The sequence below is a fragment of the Micromys minutus genome (assembly GCF_963924665.1).
Source record: "Micromys minutus genome assembly, chromosome: 19".
In the NCBI taxonomy this organism is placed as follows: domain Eukaryota; kingdom Metazoa; phylum Chordata; class Mammalia; order Rodentia; family Muridae; genus Micromys; species Micromys minutus.
This window is the reverse complement of record NC_137954.1, coordinates 30,700,293-30,721,182: the sequence shown is the minus strand read 5'-3', so window position 1 is coordinate 30,721,182 and position 20,890 is coordinate 30,700,293. Positions and strand designations below refer to the sequence as shown.

Here is a 20,890-nt window from a genome sequence, read left to right as displayed (position 1 = left end):
TGTGTGTGTGTATTAAGCTACTCATTTCAAAGATATTGACATCAGAAGAAAAGTTAAGACAGTATTCTTCCATTTATTGGATTAAACTTTCTTCCACAACCCCTGCCATTTTAATTTGCATCTGTTAAAGAAGGGTAACGTTTTTATTTTTCCCAAGACTCGGGTTGAATAGAAGAATTCATACGCTCCAACACAATCAGCTTCATCTATCCATTAAGATGCACAGCACTCGGAGGGGGCACTGGATGTAATTCCTTATTTTCCTCACTCAAAAAGGCATGTTTAAAAGTAAGACACCCCTATTTAAAACTACCCTTGCTTTTGAAGCGCAGGTTGTAGTATACATTTAGGCCGCTAGGGGGTGCCATGTATCTACTTTATTTGTTGAAGTTCTCCAAGCAGTGTAGAGGGGCCTGTTGAAGCCCCATTCATTACAGTTGTTAAAGGCGTTTTTCTACAGTGTGCATGCTGATATTTAAGGAAAACAAGATATTTGAAACTGAGGAGTGGTACATCTTAAAGCAGATTCTGACTACAGTAAAAATATGCCCCATGTTTCTGCATTTTCTTTCTCCTAACCAGAAGGGATGATAGCATCCTAGATCGCTATAGGATTTTCATTGCATGGATTTCTCATGGAATCCAGATAGGACAATAAAGAATTACAGATGATAGGGGAGCTGAAGGGGCTCCTGTGGCCAGTTTCCACTTCTATTGTATCCAAATCACAGTGGTAAGTATAGCAGAAGTAAAAGTCACTACTCTAGCAAATTCTGAGTGTTTCATGTCTCACACTCTTACACAAGGCTGGTAATACCGAAGTGAACCAAGCCAGCCACCTGCATTCAACTGCTTTGTTACATCATTGGTCAGAAGTCTCCTGAGCACTTTCCGGCAAGCAGAAAAATTTAGTATTTGAAAGAGTAAAATGATATAGGGCAAGAAGAGAAAGAATTAGTATTACCCCTAATCCTTCTCATATATGTGTGTGTGTGTGTGTGTATGTATGTGTGTATATTTATATTTAATATGCAATTATATTATATCAATCATAACAATATAATTAATATTTTAAATTTAAAATTATATAAATTTACAGTTCATATAATATAATATAAATGTATATTATATCATATATAACATAAATCTTATATATTTATAATCACATTGATTCTCAACAGTACTACTAAACAAGTAATACTTCTTATGCTCTACAGATAAAATAGGCCCAGAGGAAGAAGAAGAGGGATGGACTTTAGCATTTTAGTTTATAGATTCTAGCATGCCCTAAGCATGATACCCTGAGCAGTTTGTGTCAGTCACGTCACACGGTAAGAACACCTATCTGAGATGCCACAATACAGGAATGCTTAGCACATGTCCATGCGTGCCTGTCCCACAGGCAAGAAGCAGAGATGACAATAAACAGCGTGAGACTGTCACCGTGAAAACTTCACCTCAGATCCTCCTATAACATCTGTGCCTTTCACACACTAAGGAATATACTTCAAGCACTTTATAATTTTTCTGTAGGCCTAGTTTTGACTTTTGATGATAAGGATATAATGGACAGATTCAGGTAGAGAGGATTATAGGGCCAGGCGGTAGACACTCCCAGAATCCTTTGACCTAATTGCTAGCCCATGGGTTTGAGTCTTCATAGAGAGAAATCTGTGTTTCACCAGTCTGCTTCGTTCCTGGTCGTGATAGATAACAAGCTTGTTGGGAACGGGTATGAGTTTGCTGTATTCTGCTCAGGAACGGATTTCTTGAGATGCTGGCTATGAGACTGTTAACTTAAAAAGTGGTCTCTAAATATCTGTCACTTAAAGCATACAAATGTAATGACCATGCAAGTCTTATTATACCCCAAAATAGCCCACGACAACGTTGGTTATAACATGTAATCAGAACCCGTGCTCTCTGAATTCCTTGCACGAATGTAGAAGTCAAATAACTCCAACTTTTTAATATCTGTCGTCGTTTAAAAGGAACCTTTCACTCATTTAACTCTGGCTTTAGTTAAACAGAAAACGCAAGCCTGTGTTTTCTAAGTGGACAGAACTAATGAGAGCAAATAGGAAATGATGGGGATCTTCATTCTTGGATTTTACCACTACAACGTCATTTTAATGTAATTTCGTCACAGTGTAATAGGTTAATCTAGTTGCCAGCAGTCTTATTACTGACATGGATTTATCCCATATTTCAAAAAGTTAGATTCCCATCTTCAACAAATTTCATTGAAATAAACCTTATTTCTGGAAGGTACTCTTTGCTAATACAATTTCTTTTTCAGTAGGAAATGAATACAGAAGAAATAATCCCCCATTGTGAACTGACTCTGTGTAATGATCTTTGTGGCTGTATTGTTGTCCCATAAATACACATGTGCTGGGCTGATCTCAAGGCATACTAACATGAATGGCAGATGCTACTGGCCAAATCTCTGGCATGGCTTAAGGGGATCTCTTCTTGGTGTTCAGAAAGAGGTCAGCATGGAATGGAGAACCACTAGCTCTAGTTTGGTCACTCCTCTGCTTCTGTGTTATACAACATTAAACACACAGTCAAAACAGCTGAGTAACCAGACTGGTGGGCTACAGAGAGAGATGCCCAATTCTGTGTTGGAAGAGATTAATTTCGATATTACACTCTTCAATAGTTTTTCAGTTGAAAGAGATAGTAGAGAAAGGGTCTTTTGTCACTGTGACTTGGAGGAAAGTGTCCCCTGACAACTTATGCTGCACTCAGGATGGCTACATTTACTTACAAAGGCATTTGGTAGTTTAAATTAAGACACAAGAAATCCTAAATGGCACTTGAGATGCATCTGAAAGATGAGTGTTTGCAGACTTTCATATATACATAAATTAAATACTGTGCATAGCTTAGTAAGGCAAAAATGTTAAGAAGGACAGTGTTTCTCAGTACAAAATGCATTTTTTCTACTTAGCGATGCTTTTAAAAGATTCTGACATTTACTATATTTGATGAATGTGCAATTTGATGATCAGGGCTGGGCAGCTTCTTAGAAGATCTTGTCATTGGTTTTATAGCATCCTGTACAGTAGAGCATCATAAAGAAAACACAGGACCTGGGAAGCAGAACATCTATTCTAAATTCCTCTTCTCCTGCTTAATACCCATAATACCTTATGGCAACAATAGCTAAACCTCACCAACTAAGTGAAGGTATTTGGCTTCTATGGGTTGAATTACAAAATGATATTTGCATGTATTGATTTTCCTTGTCCTAAGCTCCCATTCGCAGCCATGCATCCAAATGAGCATCGAAACATAGCCTACTGTGAAGAAATAAGTTGTAGTTTAACTTATGCCTTTATTTCTTATCTCTTTTCTCCAAGTGATAACGAAGATCTCATTCGCCATGCACGGACACTTACATTCTCTTTTCTGAGAACATTCCTGATATTGTTGGTCTATGAGAGAAATGCCATTTATTTATCAGCTTCCCTTATTAATCTACAACTGTTGGTAAATATCTAAATTATCTGGCTGGCTAGTTTGTCTCTATGGCCTAAGGATGAATAAAGATTAGCTGCCGCATTCAATCTGAGGAGTCCATAGATATATGAGTAAGTATAAGAACATCAATATTGACATTGTCTTACAATCATGCTTTAAGCTAAACAAAACCATAAGTAGATTACCATAAATATTACAGTATAGCTCGATAAAGGTTAAAATGTATGTACAGATTCATTGACAACATCTGTGCAAATATTGTGGACAAAACATTGAAAAGAATTTACACAAAAGAGTAGATAAATTTATCAAGTGTTGATAAATTTTCAAAGACAGTATAAAACTACACAGAACATGGAAAAGAGAACTCTTTTTTTTTAAATATCCACGATTCCCATACATATAGTGAACATTTACTACATTTATATTTCAGAAGAATGGAAACCAGAGACAAAAACCATTCAGTAACAAACAGCAAGGAAAGTATCACCAATCACAAAGAAGAAAGACATTCTCTTGGAGATGAAAACACAGATGCTGAACTCCTCCCCTACTCATACACACAGAGAGAAAGCAAAGCAAACTCAAACGTTGTCTACAGCAACACAGGACAGACAGGTGGGAAGCTTTTGGGATGTTGCACCACAGGAAGTCAATCACGATTGGCTAACGATGATGGTACCTGGCTCTGTTGTAGATCGCTGGCTTGCCTGAGAGGAGTGACCGAAGGAGGAGGGACTCCTGATGTAGATGCAGACCGACCTAGCTTGCAGCTGATTTTAGGTTCTGTGAACAAGAGAGACAAAACGATTAGCTGTGGTGGACCAGAGCTCTGCCTCTCCTGCTGTTTGGAGACACATGAATATACAAAATGTTCCTGGTCATGCCTAATAGTTATCCTGGGGATAAACGTTTTTATAACTACTAATTCTCAAAGGCACTTTATTCACAGATGAGCTCCTGAGGTATAGAGTGAGAACCCTTCAAGCCTTGTCTCCACGCACAAATTACCACATTCGTATTAGTTTCCATGGAAGAAAAACACCACGTTCAGGAGAAAAGCAAGTGACTCTGTGACTGATCATTCCTTTTCAGCTGTAGTTCCTATGACTCCACGGCCTCAAAATGTCCTATCCACCATCTCCAAATTCCTCGTCTCCCTTTCTATTTCCCTCTCTTTTTCCTGATCGATCTTCTTTCCTTTCTTTTTATTCTTCCTTCGGTCACAATGCTTTTCCATTCTTCCCTCCTCCTCTCGTTACCTCCCTCCTTTCTGAGATGATATTATGCTTTCAGTACAAGTTTTTCAACTTCTCTCCACTTGCTTTCTATGAGCTGTTTGATGTGTGCGTGTGTGTGTGTGTGTGTGTGTGTGTGTGTGTGCTTACCATGCATGCACCTGGGCATGTATTTGAATGGAAGGCATAGAATAACTTATAGAAATTAGGTATCAGTCTCTAAGTTTGCCAGCAATTGTCTTTCCCACTGTGCCATCTCACAGGCCCTCATTTGTTTTGAATTTTATAATTATCTTCTAAAACACTTACAATCTTTTGAGTGTTCTTTATACCCCTATTAAATAACTATTAACTTGAGTGAGCACAGTGACCGCAATTCTCCTCTTACTGAAAAAGAAGTTGTACTTTCTCAAAGAGCCTAGACTCTACGCAGGAATCGGGTCTCTGACTCATAGAAGCAGTCATAATGAGTCTTCCAAGTGCATTCTGTATACACAGCACAAAACAGGGTGTGTAGGCTGTGTGTTAAAGGCAGAGAGTACCCAGACTCCAAAGACCTTTGATTCCACGAAGGCAATTGCTTTGTCTGCACTCATTGGGTGGCAATTTCTAAATTCATTAGGAAGGAGAAGCACAAGGCACTGCCATTCTTTTCATTTGCACTTCCTGGTTGGACAATGGGAAAGAAACAACCAAAAGGTGCTGCAGAGTAGGTGGCGCAGTATGATATGGGTAAGACTCTAGAACTAAGGAGGCCACTCAGAAATTCAAGACATTTCAGACTGTAGTGCTTCCATTCGCCATATTGCTCATACATCTATGTAAGTAGAGATCAGTAAAAGTGCTGTTTTCAAAGATACAGTTTTAGAGAACAATATTGGCACATTGATTTTCTTTGGTGGGATAAAATACTCAGATTAAAACAACTTAAGCGGAAACAAATTAATTTTGGCTAACAGTTCAGAGAAGTAGGAGGAGAAGCCACTGTCTAAAAGGCTGGAGGCCGCTAATCACATTGTGTTCACTGTAAAGAAACAGAGTGATAAAAATTGTACTCACTTTCTCCCTTCTACACAGCCCTGTATCCTATCCTAGGCACTGGTACTACCCAAGGTGAAGGGATCTTCTCACCTCAACTAACCCACTGAAGACAATTATCCACAATTATGCCCAGAAGCTTTTCTCCAAGGTGAATCCAATCTCATTGAGTTGACAGTTGGGAATAGCCATCACACCTGTATAATGTACATTCCTGGTGGCATTGGCTTTCATTGCCTCCAAGAACACAAATGCCCATACATGTACACATACATTTGCATACTTATGAGCAGTGATCCTCACTTCTATTTCCCTTCCATGTTTCATGAAACTGACTATATTTCTCTTTCCTCTTTCCATCTGTGACATCTCTCTCCATTCTGCCCTGATAGTTCTCTTTGTTCCTGTATTTTCCCCACAGGGCAACATTCCCTGTCTTCTGATACCTTCCCTTTGAGTCTCAAACAGACTCTGGTGCTCTGTTCTCTCCATGGCTCTTGTTTGGTCCTGAGTCTGAGTGCCTTCTGAGTGACTTGTTCATTCTCATGCCTTGGGAAGAAAAGACCAGTCCTCTAATGCCTTGTACCAATCTTCAGCTCCCCTTCAGCCCTGACTTCCCAATGAGTAGCAGGACTACTATTTCCATTTCCCAGGAAAATCTTGGACATTTTCAGTCCATTGTTTCCTCTCTTTCTGCACATGCATAATCCTACTGGAATTTTGGTTTTACTTTGAAATATCTTCTGTTTGCCTTATTCATATCTCTGAGATCTCTTTACTGGTACCCATAATATCTAAGTTCAAACCTACCTTGAAATCCATGTCAGACTAAATTTCCTAGGTTACTGCTGGTTTACATGCTGTTTAAATGTTTCCAATGATTCCATATATAATATCACAAAACACAGAAATTGTTTCAGAAGCCTTCTGCAATCTGATACCATTTAGGAATTTCTAATCTATTGCCTGTTAACCTCTCCTCATTACAACACAGACAAATCTGTCTCTGATTTTGTGTGCATAGTGATCTACCTCTAATCTTCCCCTCTAATTTTCTCAAGTATTAACTTTCCATCAAACCAGGACTCAGTGTTTGCTGAGACTGGGACCCATCATTTCTTTTTTGTTACTTTTCTATCTTCTAAATTTCCTTATGACATATTCAACACTTAAGCTTTCCTGTGCTTTTGAGCATTTTGGGTTGGCAGGAAAAGTAAAGTAGATGTCTAATCATTGTTTTTTTAATCACCAAAGATACTCAAACTCACCAAGATGTGCTCAGCACAACTTCCAAATCTATTCAAATGACGCACAATCTGATCTAGATTCCAGACCCAGCTCCATTTTACATTTGGGCAATAATTCTCACTCAGGAGACTGTGACTCTCTTTTAGATCCATTTCAGAAAGCTTTAGCTTTGTGTGTCTGTGACTTGAAGTTGTTGAAAGCCTCCATCACAGTTTTGGTCAGCAATGTCTCTGTAAGGAATCAGTTTGTCTACATATCCCTTTATTGGGATAGAAGATCTGGTGAAAAAGGATTATTTTAATCTTATAATAAGATCTTGCATATTATTTTTTTCCTTAAAGGTTCCTTTCAAGTTTGTAGTTATAATATTATCTGAGAGACAGAGATTGTCTACATACAATAAGGCCTTTTTATACTTTCCAATGTAACTAAGGTCTAGCTTTCACTATTAAGATTTTTAGTCCAAACCTGATGTAATCAGCATCTTATATAGTCACAATCTCTCTAATATGCAGAGTAAACATCACTACCATCCAAGCAAATGCCCATTTATGAATGAGGTAACCTGGCTTTGCCTCTGGAAGGCAGCCTAGATCATGCCAGGGTTATTCAACCCACTTATATATGTAAGTCACCCACTACCATTGCACATAGCCTTTAAAGCTACAAGTGAGCCATTCTATGGGCCAACTCTGAAGTCAGGTCACATCACAATATAGTCAAATGTTTGATATTAGCTTTCATCATGTGGGTTATGTCTCTCTACCTGCAAATTTTAGTAACCTATACCTCAAATGCACTTGGAATTTATTAAGAAGGAAGATAACACAAATCCTTATGTGACCACCGAGGTTTATGGGAGTAAAGAATTATATATTACCAACTGAAATACTTAGAAAAGATTTTAGCTGTAATTGGGCATCTTAGAGGTTGTCTGGGCTTATGGTGTCAAAACTGGACAATCTCTGATCTTTGAAAATGAAATGCTCTCTCAGAGTTACACGATGAATACTTAACCTTTCATTCTAATTCAATCCAATATGAGATTTAGGGTTCAGGGGAGAAGCTCTACAAACAATGAATCCAGCATGAAAATGTAAGGTGGAGTTGTCCTGCTTCAAAAAGCATTCATTTAATCAAGAGATTAATTATGAGCTGGAGGACAACTATTGTTTTTATAACCGAGGCGAAGTTTTCCAGTCCTTTGAAAACTCTACCAGTGATGCTACCCAAGAGAAGTTGGTGCTGCTTGTGTGATTTCAAGAAAGATCCAGTATAACAAGAAGAACAAAAGCAATGTAGGAGATGTAGAAACAAAAAGCGAAGAAAATAGAGATGGCAAGAAAGGAAGAAGAGGAGGGAGGTCCAGAACAAAAGTCCATTTCCACTCACAAGAGTAAGATGAGTAATGGGTTTTTTGGATTATTTTATTTATTCATTTAATGTATGAGTGCCCTACTCCATATATATTTTCAGGCCATAAAAATGATCAGATCCTCTTATAGATTGTGAACCAGCATGTGGTTCCTAGGCATTGAACTCAGGACTTCTGGAAGAGCAGCAATTGCTCTTAATTGGTGAGCTATCTCCAGTCCCTGAAGTGTTTTTGTTTTGTTTTGTTTTGTTTTGAAACAGAAATAATTCACCAAGTACTTGACTGAAGAAAAACAAAACCAGATAAACAAACAAACAAAACCCCATGTGTTAATATTGACTTGAAAACAGCTTCTGATTCTGAGGTTAACTTTCCTCCCTTCCTCTTCCTCTTTCTGCCCTCCTTCCTTTCCTTCCTCTCTTGTTCTGTCCCTGAGCATTGATATAAGAGAAGCTACAAGAAGGGTCAGCTGTTCCCCTGTGGATTGGTGTTCTATGCTTTCAGGAAGACACGTAACTACCTGCATAGCCTTAAGTGATGGTGAACATTTTCTCCTAAATAAGTAATAGATAAATAGTAAAGGATCTTGCTTTCATCTAGCTTCAAGGAAGAAAAATCAGTCAAATTTGGGGTGCCATCTTTTCTCCATTTCGAAAGTCCTTTTAGTAGAGCATGTACTGACAGAAACAACGTGCTGCTCCCTAAGTCAGTTCCGCGGCCTGAAGCTGCCAATCGATGGCTCAGCACTACATTGAAGTTATAGAGTAGCCTTTCCCCCTTTACCTGTGTTTACTTTAGACTTTTATTTCAGTTCAAGATATTTTTCAAAGTAGTATGTATGTTATTTGAGATAAATTGGTAACTTAATAATAAGAACTTGCAACAATTCCAAAGAGTGTTTAAAACTATTTGTTGCCTATCTTAGAAAAATATTAAGTTGACTATAAACTATGAATTAAATCAAAATTTTATGCACACACATATATAGTAATAATTTTTGATAATACATATCAATTATTGAACTTAAGTTAATCCTTTTAACATGTGATTTACTACTAGGCTAGGATTGAGCTCACGAGCCTTCTGCTTCACCATCTTCAGTCTGTGATTTTAAAATGTGTGTTACCAACCTGTCAAAAATTCTTAAATAATTGGACAATCTAGTCTAGAAAAATTCTCAAGCAGGAAGACATCTTTTTTGTTTGTAGAATTAACTTTTCCCCATGTCACACTTTTCTCAATTTTTACATTCCTGTTACTATTAACGCAGCAGATGTTTTGTTTGTTTGTTTGTTCATTTTGGAATGTGTCACTTACATGATAGAGTTACATTTTTCTTAGTATCTTTGTAGCTCTCTGAGCAGGTGACAACCTAGGTGTCATGGCTATGGCACTAAAGAGAAGACAAATCTGAAATTGTTATTGCCATTTTGTAACCCTGGAGAAAGGGGGAAATGTTGTCAATATGTAAAAAAAAAAAAAAAAAAAAAAAAAAAAAAAAAAAAAAAAAAGTCTTCATGGAGGAAGATATCATCTTTCTGTATATATCCAAGAAAGTTTCCTCTGAGACAACAAGAGAGACTTGTGAATCTTTGAATGACTCCCAGTATCCTGAAGCACGTTACTGCTATGAAGGGTTACAGTACAGTCACTTGGCTACAGCAACTGGTAGGGGTGTCCAAAACCTAAGTACCAAAGAATAGTGAAGTAGCCACACAGTGTGACATGTCTGTGATCGGAGAATGGTTGTAAAGAATTACATAAGAGAAAAAATCGCACATATATCCTGGTAGAACCAGTGTTTAATCTCCTCCTTGTAATGTGAGGGCTCAAATCCCCTAGTCCCCTTTATTAGTTTTCTAAGTTTTTGAGAGAGAATATTAGTCACACTGTTTCCTGTGTGGGGATGGTCAAGATGCTACAGCTTCCTACAGGGTGGAAAACTGGAATGTAGCAGGAACACATTTTCCTTTGTCAGCCTTGTTTCAAGTAATACATGATTTCTAACACACCCAAGGTGTTTACATTCCATCAGATGAATGGAAAATGTTTATTTATTTTAAATTCCTAAGTACATTAATATAAAACAAGATATGCTATCTAATGAAAAATATAATCTTTAATCATCTATAAAAATACCACATAATGCAAATCTACCAGCTGAAACATAAAACTCAAAAGTATATGATAAATTGAATCAGGATCTAAAATATATTGCCAGGTGGGTAGAGATTTCATTTTGTGCTATGAAATTTTAACTATAGCAAATTAATGAATAAGCCATCTCCCTTTAATCTCGTTAATACTGGGGATTAAACCCATTCCAACTATTAGAAATACAGTGTACTCTGCTGCAGAATAATGAAATATGGTAGTACTATAGAAGAAAGTGGCAGGTTTGTCACATTACTTAGCTTGTTGATGCAAAAACTATTTCCTTCTGAAAAACTAAAATATGCTCTAATACGAATGACCTTTTCTTTTTATTTCAACAGATTTTGTAGTGGGCTAATGAGCGAACATGAAAGTGTGAGCAGTTATTATGAATTTTATGCCCTATTAGAAACATATAAGTGGAAATGGAATGTTCTATTTCCATGGCCTGAGCCTCTGTACTGCTATGTTAATAACTATTACTGACCTCAACAGAGGTACCTGTGGTCAACTGAAGTACACTGCATGAGTGTCCTCATTTGACCCAGCTGCTTTAACTGCTTGCTCTTGTTCACAGCAGAAGTTCCAGGGATCCTATTATCCTTTAGATATCAGAAAGTGAGCACAAAATCTTTTTTTATGAAAGTATTCAGAATATTTATGCACAGTGTTGACAGATGCATCAAAACCCCCAAAGCGATGCTCAGACCTGCTGTCATTCAAGCCCGCCACAGCAGAGGTACCAGACTACCCCGTGCTCTTTTGCTTCCTGCCCCAAAGGCTTGGGTAAGGGCCACATATTTTCTTGAAAATTAATGTAACAATTCCATTGGTTCAAAAAGATAGTCAGTAACATTTATTGCCACAATCATAATAGTAAATGAAGCACTCAGGCGAAACAAATTTTAAACACCTGAACCTATCGCCATGAGCTTGAGAGAAATATTTGGATATTTTTCTTGAGATCAGTGTTGGTATTCATGGACGTAATATGTCGATTTTATAATGGAATGCCTCAGGATATGGGAGAACTGTACTTAGGACAGTCTTAGTGAAACAATACTTTCTATGCACATAGTTTATAAATCATGGTAAGTGAATGTTGTGCTTTGCAGGCCAAGAGAAAAAGATGGATTTTTAATATGACAAAATTATGGTAAGTTTATTGATATGCAAAAACCATTACAACTTCCCTTTCAAATACAACTGTTCACCGAGCTTGAGAAGAATGCTGAAGTGCACACAATTGTATTAAAAAAGCACTTAAATACTCTCTCCTCATCAACCACACATCTCTTAGGCTGCATTTCCTTCAGATGTTTAACCCTAGCATGGTAACCACTGGTTTCTGATAGGAAGTCAAGTATTTATGAGACAGATTATTTCAAGTGAGGTGATTATAAAATTTATTTTATAGTTCATATTTATAAAACTGAAGTTTCTCAATTCTTTAAAAGTGTCCCAGGATTCTTTTAAAAAAGAATGCAAAAATATACTGTGAAGCCTTTGAATTGAAGGAGGAGGATGAGGTCGAAAGAACCAGAGCACTCAGGGAGAGGGCTGGGAGGAAAGGAAGAGGGAGGGAGCATTGATTTGGAGTTTGTAGTTCCCCTTTTGAACAGTAGATAGCAGTCAAAACAAGCTTTCCTGTATTAGTTTCAGTGCCTAACAAGTCAGACTGCTATAGTAGTAATGTCTGCTATAGTAATGTCTGCTACGGATTTTCAAAGAAACAGCAAGGGCTTTCTTTGTGAATGGTGTTGGGACAGTATACCCGTGGGGACCTTTTCAAGGATAGCCAAGTGTTGCCAATAGGAGCATTATCAAAAAAGGCATCCCTAGAGGGCTGGGGAGAAGTCATGTGCCAGCACAATGCCATCAAGGTTCTCAGACGGCTCTAATCTTTTACTGAGACAAATAAAATATAGCTACCCTCTGAATCAACTGATGCACTATGTACAGCTGGTTACTTCTCAAGAGACTCCACTAAGATTAACTGGAAATTCAGGATTATTTTTTACAAGGATGAAATTATTATGAAATTGCATTTTTTCAGTATCTCTATGTTGTACCACATTGTGTTCTCTCTCTATTCGTCTCTCTCTATCTCCCTCCTTTTCCCCCTCCCCTCCCCTCTCTCCCCCTTCTCTCTCTCTGTGTGTGTTTTAAATTGGAAGTCAAGTATATGCAAAATATATGCATACAGAATAATATGTGAAGAATTACTTTATCGTTCACATTTATTAAACAGATTTTGTCTGTTTGTTAATGTTTATTATCAGAGAGAGGAGAAAGGCAGAGGGAGGGAGATAGGAAGGAAGACAGGAAGAGGGAGGAAAAGAAGGGCAGGGAGAGCAAAGAGGGGGAGAATATGGTGAGTAGCTGGCTGGCATTACAAAACTGATGAGGTAAGGCTCTAGAGTAAAACCCCAAGTGGCTTCACAGGCCTGTGCTGTCACAGGGACTCACAGATAGAAGTTAATACCGCCCAGCTCTTTGAGTTCAGACTTCTTTCTGGTAGCTGAGATCTTAAGGGGAACTACATCAAACTATGGGAAAACAAGGATGGGTGTCTCCTTTTATAGAATGCTGCTTTTACTGGCAACTCCTGGGAAAGCAAGAATGAGCTCCCAGATGCTATAGACCACCTTATCACCACTGCAGGACCTGTGATTTTTACAAATGTGTGCAGTTCTTATAGATGTGTGGGAAGAGTAAACAACCAACACACATGCAAGAAAGATCCTTTTGTTCAGGCTTTCAAGAATCAACCTAAGATGGTAACACAATCAACCACAGGAATCCTCCACTTAGTGACAGAAACAGAAATTGCACAGACCAAGAACACATTTCTCCTTTAATTTTATAAGACATGTCATTTGGGACAGTAGATTTATCTCCATAATTCTGTTGTTCTTGGTCCGGGAGGATGATAAATTATAGGCTCCTGTTGATTACATAAGCCCTGACTTTAAAATCTATAAATGGCTTCTTGACATTTTAAGGTAAGACTCAAATCACAAATACAGGTCTGGGCTGCCTCTCTGACCTCCTTTTAGCCCCTGTACAATGTGAACCATCCAATCTTAAGCTGTAGCCCTTCCCAGTCCTCCTGCTTGAATGTAATTCTTCCTAATTAGCTTGAAGGCTCAGTCTTGGAGCCATCAGAATGCCAGACAACATGCTCCAAAGAAAGTATTGTGGTTAGACTTTATTTCTGCCATTAATAACCCTTACTCCAGCTTTCCACACATAATGTTGCATTGAGTAAGTCACTGGACAAGTGCCCCACTGAAATTCAAAAACCTGTTTGAAGTCTGTTCCTTGCTTTGAAAATAATACTTACCAAAGAATCCTGAAAATTACATACTTTTGTTTGAGCCTTAGTATTATTTTTAAAAAGATTTAATAACTGTAGCTCATTAATGTAGATTCTTGTGAAATAGATATGACATGATATCAAATGTAACAAATTGACACACATGTGTGTGCATGAACACACAACATTATTTCAAATATGCCACAAAATATCTATAGAGGTAATCAGCTTTGGTTCTGTGATTTGTGCTAAATATCATTGGTAAGGCTTTTATTTATTTCTTCTAATTATCATGAATCCTATTTTCTTTAAAGTAGTGTAACTATTTGTTTAAGCATCACACATGTACAGTCACGTGCACATGCACAGGCATAAAAAAATCCCTTGTACTTACACATAGAATCATACTAATATGTATAACTCACACATATCTAGTGTCTATACATGCGACCAAAATATAATGACATGCAATCACATATGCACAGTGTCATACATATGTATCAGCATTGTGACAACCAGTAACAATAAAGCCACACAAGCACAATCTCACACTCATACAGTCACATGCATGTACTTGATCACAAGACAATCATATGCACACGACCACATGTACAGATCACATACACTCACACACGATCATATCCCAATCAAATATATTGAATTAGACAGAGTTACACACAAACACTCACACATGTAAAGACCTCAACAAATTAAACATACATGGGCACAAACCCAGACAGAAATCACTCCCAGTCACAAAGAAATCACACATATACCATCACACAAATTTCATACATACAAATCACCTACAATATGGCACAAATCATACACAACCATACATACAAAGTCTACTTAAAATCTTGTCTAATACTGGCTTCTGGTTCTACTTCTAATTGCCTTCTTAAGCTACAGATGAGAGTTCACATGAGGACACCAATACTCATTTTCTTAACCTCCTTTGCAAGTTCTTCTGTGATTTGGATCTTGTCTTGGGATATGAGAATCATTATCTTATATTATTTTGTAATTAGCCTTTGGATTTTATATCCTGTTTATTTCCATCAAAACTCTATTAGAAAACACTCTGACCATTTAAGATGTTTAACACACTCACTTTTTTTTTTCTTGTTATTTTCTGATGCTTTCTGAACAATATCAGGAGAAGCTCAAATAATACCATTTCTCTGGTTAATTCAAATTCTGGCAACAGAAACTATAGTTTTCCAGAGAGAAGTCAGAGAATCACTAGGGATATAGCTTACATGACTCTCCAAAGGCTCCACATGAGAATCTGGCCATGTGTTTACCACTAGAATTCTTAATGGGAAAGAGAAACTCCAGAGTGAGGGAAGAGCCAAGCAGCGTGAGCAAACAAATGTTCCCCGAGGAAGCAAGCAAGTTCGTGAGCTGGGAAGGGAAGTTTATGACAGAAGCTATCTTCCGGTGCACGAGCCCACTGCATGGAATGACAGCCTAGAGGGTTGTAAACACGAAGCCACAGCTGTGTGGGGCTCAAGTGGAGTCAGCAGGAAGCCAGTCTGCAACCCACAGCCAAGACCGTGTTACAGTGAGCAGGGAGATCGAGGAGAGTGGCTGCTGTTCTTGTTGCAGAATAGAAGGGGATGAGGAACGTAAGGGACTCGAAGTTCCTTCAAACACCTTATGCTGAAAAGCAAGATGGTGAGGCAATTTCACTTTCTTTACAAATGTGTTAGTAAGTATTTCTGCTTTACCATTGTTTTCCCATATTGTTACACAGCGAATTTAAAGCACTTCATTAGAGAGAAAGTCAGCGAATTAAAAAAATAACATGATGTTTATATCAATTATTTATGTTCACACCCTCAAACCCTGGGACTTGCTCCTCCATTTTGTTTGTAGGTTAGGGAGTTGGCTGGGCAGGTTGTGCCTTTTATTTGATTCTTGTTCATTCAGCCAGGTATGTGTTTGTGTGTGTGTGTGTGTGTGTGTGTGTGTGTGTGTCTGTGTTTGTGTGTGTGTTTGTGTGTGTGTGTTTGTGTTGTGTGTGTTACTTGTGTATGTGTTGTGTTTGAGTTTGTATGTGTGTCTTGTGTTTAAGCTTATATAGATGTGCTTTGTGTGTTTATATTGTGCTTGAGCTTGTGTGTGTGTGTTGTGTTTGAGCATGTGGGGGTGGATTGAGTATGTGTGTGTGTGTGTGTGTGTATTTGGTGTTTGTATGTGTATTGTACTTGAGCTTGTGTATTTTGTGTGTTGTGTTTGTACTAGTGTGTGTCTGTGGTGTTTGTATGTGTGGGGATTGTACGTGTTGTGTTCCTATGGTGTGTGTTTTTGTGTGTGTGTACATAGACACTGATTTATTTTCTCATGCATTTAGGTTGTCTGGCTAAAGCCTGGAAACCTCTGCTACTCTCTTTCCTGGCTTCACAGGGATGCTCATGTGTGGGTGGCACAGTTGGAAATGCTTCCTGGAAATAAGGCCATAAACTCATACCCAGTAACTTCCATCCTATCACGTTGGTTACATAAGACACGAGGTCAACACAGATTCAAGGGATGGGAAATGGACCTGTGTTCTTAGTAAGAAGCTATGGAAGCAGATTCCAAAGACCTGAATGCAGGGCATGGTAAGGATTCCTATAGCCCTAGCATGGCACCAAGACACACTGTGGGAAAAGGAAGAAGATGTTCTGTGGAAATTATGATATACTCACACAACAGTTAATCTTAGCAACACAGAGTTGTCTTCACCCACACTTCTATAAGGGAGCCACAGAAAGCAGCCTGTCTGCATGCTTATCTGCTCCAATTTATGGTGCTGGCTCCAAATTTGATAGCAAAGATTCCAGATGCCCGGAGAATTGCCTTTCCTTTAGCTAGAGGATATCCCCCACATCTAAATTGCTCTTTACAGAGTAAAGAGCAATTTTTTTTCCTTTAACAAATACAATCCAAAGAGAGTGGATGACTGAGTAAATGTCAAGCATGATATTCATCAGAGAAGATATATACATGCATGTATACTATTTCCCTGTGCATATTTCCCTGTCAACATCACTTTCCATTCTGAAGTGCATATGCTATGCCACGGATATGGAAGTCAGGGGCAATTTTAGGAGTCCATTCTCTCCTGCCATCTATTGGGATCTGATTATCAAATTCATGTACAAATTCTTTTACCTCCTAAGCTAAATGATGGTGCAAAATTATTTTTGAGAACTGTGTACAATGTAGAAACATATTGTGGTGCTTGCCTATAACCTTGTTTCTAAATTCCATATGCAGATGTATACTCAGTTGAATGAAAAATAGCTGTGAACATGGTCTATTCTTTTTTGAAACACACACACACAGACACACACACACACACACACACACACACACACACACAACCTAGCTTGGGGTAATGTAACCAGTGAGTACCTGTGTACCTAAGAAAATCGCTTGGATTCAATATGCTTTTTTTCCCAAAGAAAACATTCTGTCTTAATCTTAGGAAGAGAATTCAGAGAGCTTTCAAGTAAAGTTGAAAGGGACTCAAATAGCATCAGTCTATCAGCCACCTCACGTAGGCTGCATGCCAGACATTTCCATGCATTTTTAAAGTCCTTAATGACACAATGAGACTTCTTTTATCTTAGACTTGGATGAAAGCAGAGTGCTATAATTCCTTCAAGTCATTACCATCAATATATTATTTTATTAATAGTGTTACCCTTCATGGTTTTCTTCACGGAACATAGAAAGTTACACGTGTTCATTATAGTTTTGCAGGAATTATTGTCAAAATGCTGCCACAGCCCTTTACCCCATGATTCTCAGGTATGGACCTTCCTGCTACTTGTTTACATGTTTGCACTTGGGATTCTCCTTATTTACCAAAAGGGAGAATCAGGAACACCATTGAGTTCATCAGTGGGGTTTGCTGCCCTGTCCAACATCGCCAAGGGTGGCAAATATCTTATCCATTCCAAGAAGAAAGTGTCTTATTTATAAATCAGTGGATGCAATTCCAATGTTAAGAGCCCTTAGATTCATTGTGACCCCATTCTGCAATCTCGATTTCCTATTACAGATTAATAGGACACCATTGTCCTAGAGCTCCTTCCAGGATTTCTGGGAAACTCTCCAGTATCTGTGCAGTTTCTCAATATCCAAGAATGTTATGGGGATGAGAATGATAGTTGCAGACACCTTATGACCCATGACTTTGGTGTGCAGAGCACTGGTGCAGAAGTGCTCCATCTCCGGGAGGACATCACATCGCTCCTGCCTGGCTGCTCCTTTCTTCCTGCCTTTTGCCTTTCTATTCTCTCTCTGTCTGTCTCCCTCTGTCTCTGTCTGTCTGTCTCCACCTCCCCTCTCTCTCTCTCTCACCCCACCCCCTCAGATTCTGGTCTGTGAAAACTCATCTAAACTTCTTACAGGAGATGATTCTGTCTGCTTAGGTGAGAAGACCTCTGCAATGTCCAAGAATCCACATGAATGTATTTATTCATTGGAAATATCACTATGCTCTAGTAGCTGGATGTGCCTAAGCAAACCCTTTCCTTTCATTCTTTCTCTTATTGATTCATTTGGTTGTAAGACTAGCTTTTAACATCTGAGACATCTTTACATCCACCATCTTTAATACTAAAAGCATTTCATGCCAGATATTATTATCATCCATCTTTTATTAACAAACCTGAAGAAGATGGAGTCTGTCCAGTGTCACTGTCAATGTAAAACAGAATCAAGACTTAAATCCTCACTAGTTGGCTGCCTAACTTTCGTGGCCAACTACTGTATTAAGCACATGTGTATTTTTAATTAATATACAATTCATCCTGCAAATATGATTTATGAAATATAGCAAATTCTCCTTCCTTAAAATGAAACTAGCTCTCTGACTAGTTTTTAATTCTCTGAAATTGGGACTTCTTTTAGATACCAAAGGCAGAATTGTATGTGGTGGCAGAACCTACACCATCCTGGCAATGAGTTCTAAACTAATGACCCTTTCCAGTAGAGGAGAATCTATAATACCGCCCCTTTAATTTCTAGTTCACTATGGTTTTCACAGAAGAGTTTGTTATCCAACACAAAGAGACACACAGAATTCCATATTCAGGAGGGTGAGAGAAAATATAATGTATAAAGTTTAGCCTCAATGAAATTTGAAGGCAAATGTTTCTCCATCAATTATCCCTGTCCATTCAGAGCTCTTGGCACTTTGGCAAGGTTCCATAAAAGACTAGACTGTTGGTGTTTACTATTCATGGAAATCTTGGCCTGATCCTTTATTACACTTTCTCTCCCTACCTGACTATCTAGGGCAGTGGTTCTCAGCCACCCTAGTGCTGTGACCATTTAAGCTAGTTCTTCATGTTGTGGTGACTCCCAACCATAAAATTATTTTTATTACAATTTCCTAATTGTAGCTTTGCTACTGTTGTGAATTGTGAATATCTGTGTTTTCTGATCATATTAGGTAACCCCTATGAAAGTCTCCTTTGACCCCAAATGGTCATGACCTTCAGGCTGAGAGCCAGTGTTCTAGAGCTACATCTCTCTCATCCCTGTTTTTTTTTTTTTCCCATTACAAATTTCCTAAATTACTGTGGTTCCTGGAATATTCAGACTCAGGGGCTGAAATGTTTGTTGGCACTTCTGCTTCTTTGGAAGGTTTTGTGCTGAATGGTAGAACACATGACTCTGTTAGCAGTCAGGCTTGGTATTATCCACTGGAAACCACACATTGACAACTCCCAGGACATATGCAGCTGGAAGGAGGGAGTCATCGGCTTTATAGTTCTGACAACTAAACTATGTTTAAAAATGGGAGCTTTTCCACAATCACAACTAGATCTGGAAATTCTGGATGCTCACTGGCAGAGGCTGGGAAGCTTCTGTCTTCTTAAACGGCTTTATGACCTTAATCATGCCTATCCCTGATTCCTGGGATCCATCAACTTACAGTGACTTTTCTCCTCACTGAGAAGTATATTTCAATTTCTGTGCATTGAAGCAATGTGGAAATATATAGAATAGACTAAAGGGCACCATCCCTCAAGAAAAATGATAAAAACAATTTTCACTGTGAGAGTAATCCATTGTTTGTTGACTTGCTTCAGGTATGAGCAGATTCATGTCTGCTTTAGTAGAAGAAACCACTCCTGCTGTCATTGCTGATATGCCAGCCTCTCCCGTGAGCATCCTTGCTACCATTTCATCCCTGACCCATCCCATCACAGACCCACCCCATCACTGACACAACTCATCACTGGTCCATTCCATCCCTAACTCATCAAAGGCCCATTCAGCCCCCGATCCACCCCATCACTGCCCTAACTCACCCATGACTCATCCCTCACTGACTTCCTGTGTGTGTAACCTGAGGACAGAGAAGCTTGGGTGGTTTTCAAGACCACTGTTCCTCTCATTTATAGCTTTGTTCATTCTTGTCTAGGCATGAATAATTTGTTAGAATCTCTCTCTCTCTCTCCTTCCCTTCCTCTCTCCCTCCCTCCCTTTCTCCCTCCCTCCCTTTCTCCCTCCCTCCCTTTCTCCATCCCTCCCTCTCTCCCTTCCTCCCTCTCTCTCTTCTTCTCTCCCCCCTCTCTCTGTATGTGTGAGTGTGTTGGGGGTGAACAGAGAGAAAAAGCCAGAAAGGAAGATAGATACAGACAGACACAGACAGGCAGAGAAAGAGACATAGAAGCAGAAGGAGAGAGACAGGGAGAGACAGAAAAAGACAAAGACAGAGACATTTTGTTTTCAACTCAAAGATTTTGGTTTTTACTTCTAAAAAATGCTTCACTTAGGTCAGCCTGACAGCACCAAGCCAGAAGCATACCCAGCCTCTCTTTGTATATGTCCTATGTGCAAAAGTGTTCATTACTCAGTTTGTGATAACAATGGACCTTGGGAAAATCTGCAATCTCTGTGTGTCCCATTCACCCCATCATTGTTTTTGAAGGCTTCACATTTTTTATATTTTCAAAATGACTTTTAGATGTACATAGTAGATAATCATAAAAATAATTTATTTTTAGATAGTCAAAG

At 38.6% G+C, this 20,890-nt stretch overlaps 1 protein-coding gene across 2 annotated transcripts in view; it reads right to left on the bottom strand.

The window, feature by feature from the left end:
- NYAP2 (neuronal tyrosine-phosphorylated phosphoinositide-3-kinase adaptor 2) overlaps positions 1–20,890 on the bottom strand; it is a gene marked incomplete at both ends in the record, with an annotated part of 237,240 nt that overhangs the window by 34,372 nt on the left and 181,978 nt on the right. Inside the window, one exon of one of the 2 annotated variants that reach the window (XM_080932764.1) lies at positions 4,172–4,275. In XM_080932764.1, coding sequence (XP_080788890.1) covers positions 4,172–4,275 — 104 coding nt within the window. Of the gene's footprint in view, positions 1–4,141; positions 4,276–20,890 lie in introns of those variants that run through there. The other variant, XM_080932765.1, reaches the window with a different exon arrangement.